Source organism: Geotrypetes seraphini, chromosome 1 (assembly GCF_902459505.1).
Source record: "Geotrypetes seraphini chromosome 1, aGeoSer1.1, whole genome shotgun sequence".
Taxonomy (NCBI): domain Eukaryota; kingdom Metazoa; phylum Chordata; class Amphibia; order Gymnophiona; family Dermophiidae; genus Geotrypetes; species Geotrypetes seraphini.
This window is the reverse complement of record NC_047084.1, coordinates 153,387,182-153,397,731: the sequence shown is the minus strand read 5'-3', so window position 1 is coordinate 153,397,731 and position 10,550 is coordinate 153,387,182. Positions and strand designations below refer to the sequence as shown.

General features: G+C 46.0%; 1 protein-coding gene across 1 annotated transcript in view; it reads left to right on the top strand.

Moving 5' to 3' along the window:
• Positions 1 to 1,091: 1,091 nt before the first annotated feature.
• ZNF827 (zinc finger protein 827) overlaps positions 1,092 to 10,550 on the top strand; it is a 290,810-nt gene continuing 281,351 nt past the window's right edge. The window contains exon 1 of the mRNA XM_033940095.1: positions 1,092 to 1,147. Coding sequence (XP_033795986.1) covers positions 1,105 to 1,147 — 43 coding nt within the window. The 5' untranslated portion in view covers positions 1,092 to 1,104. The remainder of the gene's footprint in view (positions 1,148 to 10,550) is intronic.

The window sequence follows — 10,550 nt, the reverse complement described above, 5'->3', positions numbered from 1 at the left end:
TTTACATTCAGGTACTCAAGTATTTTCCCCTATCTGTCCTGGTGGGCTCACACTCTACTTAATGTACCTGGGGCAATGAGGGGATTAAATGACTTGCCCAGGGTCAGAAGTTTTTCAAGTTTTATTAGGATTTTATATACGGCCTATCAAGGTTATCTAAGCGGTTTTACAATCAGGTACTCAAGCATTTTCCCTCTCTGTCCCGGTGGGCTCAATCTATCTAACGTACCTGGGGCTATGGAGGATTAAGTGACGCAGTGAGGGATTTGACTCCACAACCTCAGGGAGCCAAGGCTGCAGCTCCAACCACTGGCAAAACATACTCACCCCCCCCCCCCCCACCTTCCTTTATAAACCATATTGCGCCTATTAAAAAACGCCCTGGTTTCACTCTTTCTTCTTCTCATTTACCGAGTTTAAAATAAAATAACAAAAAGAGAAAGGCGTCCATTCTAAAAATTAAAATAAAAAACAGGCATTAAAGTGCAGGAAAGAACTTTTTTTTTTTTAATTCAGGAAGAAATGGATGACAGCTCCTGGCTGTCATTTTGCAGCGTGTCAAGGGCAGCCCCGAGAGCCCGTGGCACTTCCCCCCCTCCCCTCCCCCCACCTCCGTCGCCTCGTGCCTATGACTCCGGGCTCTGTGCGCTCCAGCCAGTCCCTGCGTGTCTGTGTTCCTGTGTGTGTGTGTGAGCGCGCGCGTGTGCGTGTGTGTGTATATGTCTGTGCTCTCTGCTGCCACCGCTGCCCTTTGATCCCTGCCTTTAGTGTTAGTTAGGGGGATTGGAGCCGACCAGAGCGCGAGCAGCCGTCGACACTACACCGTCGCTCCCTTATTTATGTCCCCGCCGCGCACCTATTCGACCCGTTTCCACTGAAGAAGACTGGCGAGGGGGGGGGGGGGGGGGGGCCGGGAGGGGAAGAGGGGGCACGGCCAGGTGCGGCGACCGAGCTCCCTGACACCGGGAGGCGGCAAAACGGCTGCACACAGAAGGAGGGGAGGGAGGGAGGGGGGCGGCTGCTGCTGCTGCCCGGCTCCCCGATCGATTTGCTCGCGTATGAACCGAGACGGAGAATGTGACTAAAAAAAAAAAAGGGGGGAAAATGCCCAGGAGGAAGCAGGAGCAACCCAAACGCCTGCCTTCACGTAAGTGCCAGGCTAATGTTATTTGTCTCTTTTCCCCCGTCGTCGTCTCCCTCCCTCCCCCTCCCTGTCTCTCTCCCCCCCTCCCTCCCCCCGTCTCGCCCGCATCAGTTTAGGGTTACAGAGGTGAAACTGACAAAAGGCGCAGCCCGGGTTAGTCCTCTTTTAGGTCTGAGCTAGGCAGCCATGTTGGTGATGAAGAGCCTTGTGCCTTTTTTTGCCCCCCCCCCCTTCCCCTCTCCTCCACCTTTCCCTCCTCCCTTTTGCTCGGTCTCTTTGCGCGGGGGGGGGGGGGGAGGGAGGGGGTTGGAGGTTGCGGTCAAAGTCACGGCCGCCGGATCGATCGAGGGCTGTCTCGGGGGCTTTACAAAGGTTGCAGCCCGCAAACCCTGACTCTCCCCCTCCCTCCCTCTTGCACCTTCTGCCCGCCCCCGCCCGCAGCGCGTGGGAGTCGGGGGCCGCGCGAGGGGGGGGGGGAGAGGAGGAGGAGCGGGGCTCTCTCGGCCGCAGGGGTCACCCGGATCAGGCTGTGCCTGAGCCCCGGAGCATAGTCTGGGACTGAGGAGCCGGAGCATCGCATCGCTGTCCCCCCCCCCTCTCTTTTTTTCTTGCAGAACAGTTAACTTTCTCTCTCTCTCTTTCTTCTTCTTCCTTTCCCCCCCACCTTTTTTTTTTTTCTTTCCTCGCTTATAAGCCATCGGACGCTATAGGGGAACTGCAAGGAGGGGGGGGGGGAGATCTAAATACGCCCGAAGCCCGGTTCGAGGCGGATTGTTTGCGGAGGAAAGAGATCAGGGGCAGAGGCTGCTCTCCCCCGTCCTCAGGACCTGCTTTGCTAACACCCCCCCCCCACCCGGCCCGGTCACCTGAAGTTCACCGGCGGGGGCTGGGGCTTTCCGGGGCGCGATCGATAGCGACTGCAATGGCAAAAGAGACGCGGGGAGGGCCGGGGCACGAGCGGCCGCCGCTGTTTTCCTCGATCCGGCTGAAGGGGGTCGTGTTTTGGAGACGTTTCCGACCGTCTGACTCTGCTTAAGCCGCGGTGCAGGGCTGTGGTGGTTTTTGCCCCCGTGGAGCTCTTTCACCGTCCGCCCGCTGGAGCAGTGGTTCCCAACCCTGTCCTGGAGGACCACCAGGCCAGTCGGGTTTTCAGGATAGTCCAAATGAATATGCACGAGAGAGATCTGCATGTAATGAAGGTGCCAGGCATGCAAATCTGCGGCCATGCATATTCATTAGAGCTATCCTGAAAACTCGGCTGGCCTGGTGGTCCTCCAGGGCAGGGTTGGGAACCACTGCACTAGAGGATCTGAAACAAATAAGTCTAGCCCGAGAAGACTGAACGAGGGGGTTCAGGAAAGTGCCTGCATTTGCAGATTGCTGGTTCAAGTGCAACCCAGAGATGTATAGTGTATTTTTTTATTTTTTTACGGGGCACCTTTATTTCCATTTGGTTTCTATGTATGGGGAAGCAAACTTCTAAAGTCAGCCTGTAATCTGCCGTTCGTGCGTGTCTGTGTTGTGACATGGGAGTGGAGAATGAATGAATGAGGTATGCCAGGCATGGCCAATATTAACAGAGAGAATCGAGACTGCCCTTTTTCAGGTGCTGATTTTCCTCTTCTCTCCCTTGTATCCCTCCCCTCTCCATCTCCCCACCACACATCAAAACTGTAGCCAGTTAATAATTTAATATCAGTAAATACAGTTAACTCTGTGAAAACTAATTGGCGCAGCTTTGTTGTAAACAGAACAAAATTTCAATAGTGAAATTGTGCACAAAGGCCTGAGCTGAATTCAGAAACAATTGCATATAACAGAACTTCAACCCAAACTCATCAGAGCTGCCAACCTTAACAGCTAAGTAGCAGTGACCTAGCTGGGACTCGCTGGGCCCTGGGCAGGACGGCTGAGATGGACCACCCCTGGTTCAGCGCCCACCTCCCCCGGGACCAGCCCCTCCTGTGCTCATCTAATTACCTGCTCACCATGTCCTCAGCTATAGAGTCAGAGACAGCGCTGAAGACCTACCTCTCTGGTAGAGAATGACACGGGGACAAATTTTTCCCATCCCCGCGGGAACTCATTTTCCCGTTCCGTCCCCATGAGTTCTTTTCCTGTCCCCGCCCCATTCCTGCACACTGCGTCCTCATCTTCATAACCCTCAAACCCTTTAAAATCACAAGTGTTCGAGGCTTGTGCGGTTAAGGCAGAGCTTACAGGTATGGGGCAGGAATAGGGACAGTGACAAAACTCACGGGGACGGGACAGGAAAATTGAGTTCCTGCGGGGACGGGGACAAATTTGTCCCCGTGTCATTCTCTACTCTCTGGACAGAGGGACCTTTCTTCTGCAGTTTTCCCCACCCACAGGAAATTACATCAGTGCAGTGAGACATGGCAAAGGATAGGTCACACTGACCAGAGAAGCAGCATTTAGCATTGTCTCTGATGCTGTAGCTGTGGAAGACCTAGCAGATGGATAAATAGGTGAGTGCAGGGGTGGGGGAGGGGGCGGTGAGGTGCAAGACCTTGGCGCTCAGAAGCGATGGTTCAGCTACAGGCAACCCTGGGCATTTTGCTGGGCTCACTCAATGATAGCTACACCCCTGCCAAGCAGCTAGCCCAGACACTGCCGTGTCAACCCTGTTACACCCCGTCATTCAAAGCTAAGGCTTAGGGCAGTGTTTCCCAAGTCGACCCTGGAGTACTTCCTTGCCAGTCAGGATTTCAAGATATCCACAATGAATATGGATGAAATTGATTTGCATACCTTGCCGCCATTATATGCAGATCTCTTTCATGCATATTCATTGTGGATATCCTGAAAACCTGACCGGCAAGGAAGTACTCTAGGGCTGATTTTGGAAACACTGGTTTAGCGAACCCATAAGAATCTTCTTCCCAAATTGCTGGGTCGAATGACCCACTGATTGTGCTTTCATTTTTCCCTGGGTGAAAATGAAGGCTGTGAACTTAAATCCCCCCCTGATAAGAGTCAAAATAGCTTGGGTGACCACAACTGGGGCCAGAGAGAACTCACTTCCCTCAAAAAAAAAAGAAGCTGCAGGCCACAAGTGAGGGATTAATAAACTACCTCTATGGTCTCCTAAACATCATTTAATAAAAACTCCAAAACAATAATGGACAGCTGCGCACCATCGCGGCCATATAGACCAGTGTTTCCCAAGTCAGTCTTGGAATACCACCTTGCCAGTAATATTTTCAGGATATCCACAATGAATAGGCATGCACTATATCTATTATTTGCAAATCTCTGTTATGCCTATTCATTGTGGATATCCTGAAAATCTGGACCGCTGCTAATTAATATATTTATAAGTGATCTGGAAATCAGAAAAAGTGAGGTGATTAAATTTGCATATGATGCTAAACCAGTGGTCTCAAACTCAAACCCTTTGCAGGGCCACATTTTGGATGTGTAGGTACTTGGAGGGCCTCAGAAAAAAAAAATAGTTAATGTCTAAACTCTTTATAGTTTATAAATCTTTCCTTTTGGCTAAGTCTTAATAATAATATTGTAATGTATAACTAAAGAGACATAAGATCAAGAAACTGTTTTATTTTACTTTTGTGATTATGATAAGCATACCGAGGGCCTCAAAATAGTACCTGGCGGGCCGCGAGTGGCCCCTGGGCCATGAGTTTGAGACTATTCAAAATTGTTGATAGTGCCTGTGGTTCTGTGAAAATTTTGGAGGAAGACCTTAGGAAATTGGAAAACTGGGTATTCAAATGACAGATGCAATTTAATATACGCAAAGTGATACACATTGGGAAAAATTATCCAAACCATGTTTACTTGACGCTATGGGCCAAGGGGAAAATCTAGGTGTCATCTTAGACTCTGCACTTAAATATTTTGCTCAGTGTGCGGCAGTGGCCAAAAAAAACCAAACAGAATGCTAGGAATTATTAGGAAAGGAATGGGAAATAAAGCAAAGAACATTACTGTACAATGTTTCTGTTTCGTTCCATAGTGCGATCTCACCACGAGTATAGCAAGCAGTTCTGATCGTCATATCTCGACAAAGATATAGCAGAATTAGAAAATGTTCAAAGAAGAGCGACCAAAATGATAAAGTGGATGGAACGAACGCCTCTCATATGAGGAAAGGCTAAAGAGGTTAGGGCTCTTCAGCTTGGAAAAGAGATGGCTGAGGGGGGGGGGGATATGATTGAGGTTCAGTGGTGTAGTAAGGGAGGGCAGGGGGGTGCGGACCGCTCCGGGTGCCATCTTGGTGAGGGCGCTGGCGCCTCTTGCCCCCCCCTCCCCCACCGTACCTCTTTAAATCTCCGGCCTGTCAAATTCCATGAATCAATACCTATTTCAACACTCTATTATATACCTAAGAAACAAAAAATTACTGTGGAACAAGGACTAGACCAATTGGCTTCTATTGATATAGATTTGACGGAATTTCTCGAAGACTCACAAGATACAATACAAACCAGGTCTACCCTTTTATTTTCATGTATAAATGAGAGTGATAAGGTATTGATAATGAAACTATGGGTTCCTTTTACGAAGGTGCGCTAGCGTTTTTAGCGCATGCACTGGGTTAGCGCGCGCTAGCCGAAAAACTACCGCCTGCTCAAGAGGCGGTAGTGGCTAGAGCGCGCGGCATTTTAGTGCACGCTATTCCGCGCGTTAAGGCCCTAACGCACCTTCGTAAAAGGAGCCCTATATTTTAAAAATAAGCAATGTTTTGTGGGGCTAGAATCCAAATATTTCCAGATGTGGCAAGAGTGACCCAACTTAGACGAAAAGCTTTTTTAGCTTTGAAATCTAAGGTAGTGGAATCTGGCGCCACATTTTTTTCTGACATTTCCGTGTAAGTGTTTGGTAACTTTTCATGATAAAGATTATGATTTTTTTTAATCCTATTAAATTAGAACATTCTTAGTAACCTCATTTTTCATAAGTTGGGGTGGAATTTTCTTTTCTAGGTTATGATAATTTCAATAAATAAGGAGTTTAAATAGTTAAATGCCTCTCTAAAAATTAAGGGTATGGTTATCCCTTATTGATTACCAAATTTTATTTTATTTTGTTATCTAATGCAATACTTTCTCCTCAATGATGTGGACTTGATGGGATTCCTGATTTTCTAAGACTGATTTAAGTTGTATTAAGAATAATGATACGTCTATGTTTTTTGTATAAATTCCCATATCCTGTATACTTGTTTATAAATTCAAATAATAAAAAAAATCTTCTCCGGCCTGCTGCTCGCACTGGCCTGGCTCCCTTCTGAAATCACTTCCTGGTCATGGGGCCAGGAAGTGACATCAGAGGGAAAGCCAACACAAGCCATAGGCTGGAGAAGCTACTCGCGCTGGCAAAGATTTAAAGAGGTACAGGGGGAAGGGAGGGCGCGAATGTGGTGTAGGGGTGGGGAAGGAGTGGCAGTGGAGAGGAGAGGGCAGGGGGGCCCTTCCACCTCAGGCTCCTCCTACCCCCGCTACGCCACTATTGAGTGTATAGAATGGTCTTACAAAAAGTACAAAGACTAGTAATGGACACTCAATAAAAATTACATGGAAATACTTCTAAAACAAATAGGAGGAATATTTTTTTCACTCAAAGAATAGTTAAGCTGTGGAACTTTTTGCCAGAGAATGTGATGACAGCAGTTAGTGTATCTGGGTTTCAAAAAGGTTTGGACCAGTTCCTGGAGGAAAAGTCCTTAGTCTGTTATTGAGATAGATAGGAGGGATGTTACACTATGCTTGCCCTGGGATTGATAGCATGGAATGTTGCTACTATTTGGGTTTCTGCCAGGTTTTTTGTGACCTGGATTGGCAACTGTTGAAAGCAGGAGACTAGGCTAGATGAGCCATTGGTCTGACCCAGTAGGGCTATTGTTATGTTCTTATGTCCCAGTCCATAGTCAATTTCATATCATCCTTGACCATAGTATTCAGGCACTTACAAGTTCATTTATTTCTCAAATGTAAAATCAGTGTCCCCAAGCTCCGCAACTGAGACAGCAGTCGGCACAGCAATGGCAAAAGTTCACCCCAATGCATGCCACACTCCCTGAAGCTGCACGGGCGATTCTGAGCCCGGAGCAGAGGTTGGTCCCTCCCCAATCCAGAAGTGCTCAGGTGCAGGGAGACACAGGAGTTCAGCTGTCCGAAGAGGAAGGGCTGTGTTCCAGTGAAGGAGGGACACCAGCACGGGAGACTCAGGAGGAAGGTGCAGGTGGAATATGTCAGCTATCTCCCAGCACCATGGAAGGAGAGGTGAGAGGTGCTCCGGGAGGGAATGCCATCTGTTTTGGGGAATTAAAAAGACCGCAGAAAATAGATATGGAGGCGCTCTGGCAGGCCATATCTATGATGGACGCCAACCTTAAGTTGAGTCTTTCGGTTATTAAAACTGATTATGGAACTATTTACTCCAAAGTAGAACAGTCTGTCTGATTTAACTAAAAAATTGGAGAAACAAGAAGAAAACCTATAGGAAATTAAAACTGTACAAATGGAAATGGTTAAAGAAAGATCATTTATTTCCCGTAAGTTGGAGAATTTTGAAAATTCTTTGAGAAAGAACAATTTAAGATTTTTGAACTTTCTTAAGTGTCCCGTCATTTCACCTGTTGAGATGGCGAGAAAATATTTTCAAGAGGTTCTCGCCATTCCATTGGAAAATTTACCTCCAATTGTGAGGGCTTATTATCTGACTATAAAGAAACCTCAAGGGGAATCTACTGTTGTTGAAGATCCGAAAGAAAATTTAGACATGAATTTGTCTTTATTTCTAGAAAGCTCCCTTGAGGTGATAACCGACAGAACTACTTTGTTGCTGACATTGGCTTTGGAAAGTGATAGGGAATATATTCTTCGCTTGTATTTCCACATATTAATACGTTTTTGGGCTCTAATGTTAGAATGTTTCCAGATTTGGCTCAGAAAACCCAGAAGCGAAGGAAGGGCCTTGAGGCCAAGAGTCCTAGCTCTGGGGGCTACTTTTTTGGTTAAATTTCCAGCAAAATGTTATATTACCTATCAGAGTAAGAATTTTCTTTTTTTTTTTCAGCCCAAACAGCTTCTAGATTTTATTGGACCAAAAGAAAGGTTGGAATCTCAGTCCAATGATAAATGACCTACCATCTGGCTGTAGCTTGGGTTGTCTAGTGCCGTTACTCTAGTTTAGAATTGTATTTCCAATTGTGAAAATTTATTTTTCTTGATCTCTGTAATTGGGGACTAAATAATAGTTAATGTTTTCATTATACTTGATTTTATAATTAGGTGATTTCTCTTATTTGTTTGTTTTCGATCTTTTTCAAGTTATGTATGCTTGATTTAAATTTAAAAGGCTATAAATAAAAAATAAAAAAAATTTAAAAAAAGGATATTCAGACTTGATGCGCTAGCCTACAGGTACAGTCCAGCCCAGTGAATGAAGGAATAGCCAATGATCCACACTGAGAAGCTGTAGCCACCAGCATTTGTATTAAACCAAAAAGAACTCAAAGTGTGTGGGGGGGGGAATGCAGAGTAACAAGAACGAGGATAGACCTGCATAGGTCACAGAAGTGGAAGTCGAGATTAGAGAATGACACGGGAACCATTTACTGCAGTAAACCGTGGTCACCACAGTAAATCCGCATTTTAAACTGGTTTTTAACTGGTTTACTGCAGGAATGGGGACAAGACCTTTCACCGCCTTGCGGGAATGGGGACAAAACCTTTTACCGCCCCGTGGGAGCAATGAAAAGTCTTGCTCCTATGGAAAAAAAAAATTCCACCCGTGTCAGACTCGGCATCTCCTCTCCAGCTCCTCTTACGCCTATTTTACCTTCAGGAGCCAGCCATGCCACGATGAAGACAGAAGGAACCCAAAACCAAAGCCTGAGACTAATAAGATTTGAAGAATAAAATTACCAGACAACAAAAGGTAGAAAAAAATAAATTTATTTTATATTTTGTGATTAGAATATTTCAGATTTGAAATCTGTATCCTGCTAGAGCTGGTATTAGACATAACTGGGGACCACAAAGCCCAGGCTGTGCTTCTTTAGCTTCCAGCTGACTTAGGGCTCTCTCTCTCGGACCAGGGGGCAGTTGCCCTAGTTCCTCTCCCCTAACACTATTCCTGCCATGTGTGACTGAAGTATTCTGTTAGCTTGATTTTTCTATGTAGCATTCTGTAGTAATTTGGTTTGTTCAGTTTTCACAATAGTGGAGGGGATATTTGTGAAAGGGAGAGGAAACAGGGGTTTTGTTCATCCTTGCTCTGTATTATTTGTGTTTATAAAATAACAATTGTACAGAATATTGTCTCTTTTTATACTTTAATAAAATAAGTTCAGTATAAAATCATAACTATTCAAGGCTTATGCGTATGGGATCTGACAGTTTGCAAGGCAGGGGCAGGGACAGGGACTGAGCTGGCGGGGATGGGGCTCGGAAGGGGACTGAGCTGGCGGGGAGGGGCAGGGACGGGGACCGAGCTCACAGGGACGGGGACGGGGCAGGAACAGTGATAATTTTTTTTTTTACCTCCTTGTCATTCTCTAGTCGAGATTTCCCAGAAATGGAGTAGCCACTCCTACCTCAACCTCTATTTTGGTTGTGCTCTTTGCTTCTTAATGCCTTTGATGACCATTTGCTAATGTTTTTGATAGCTGTCTCTCCCATTACCACAAGGCCAGATTCTATAGAGTTTCATGTTTAATAAAATTTTGATTAAAAAGCTATATCAAAAATTCAATGTGATGCACAAAATCCAAAAGAGGGAGTGACAAACAGTAACATAAACAAATAGACAACAGGAACAGAAGGAAAGAGGGAAGAACTTTAATACATAGAGGACAGGAGAACATAACTGTACGATAGTACGTATATAATTTGGTGGCCTTTTACCGTTCGAATGCCTCTTTAAAACGAGAGCATTTAAGATTTCCTTTACATCTGTTTCGGTTAGTTTCTTCTCTCAAATGTGCAGGCAGCGAGTTCCATAAATGAGAAAAGATTGTCATCTCGTCAAGTGTTGATAGTTTTTAAAGAAGGAACTGACGGCTCCTTTTATTAAGACACGCTAAATGTTAACGCGCCCATTATATTCTATGGGCGCATTAGCATTTAGCGTGCGCTAAATCGGCGCACCTTTGTGAAAGGACCCCTGAGAGTAAATGTTTATCCTCGGATCTTAGTGATCTAGATGGAACCCGAGGCGTGAGTATTCTTTCCAGAAATGAAGGCGAAAAGGACGTCTAAAGTGGGTGCCGATACACTTCCCCCTCCCCATTCGCGGTTCCTGCACTCGCGGTTTCATATAATCGTGATTTTTTTCTGGGGAGGGGGAAAATTTAAAAAACAGTCTTTTTTCCTCCCTGCCGCCTTCCCGGCCTTACCTGGTGGTCTAGAGGGCT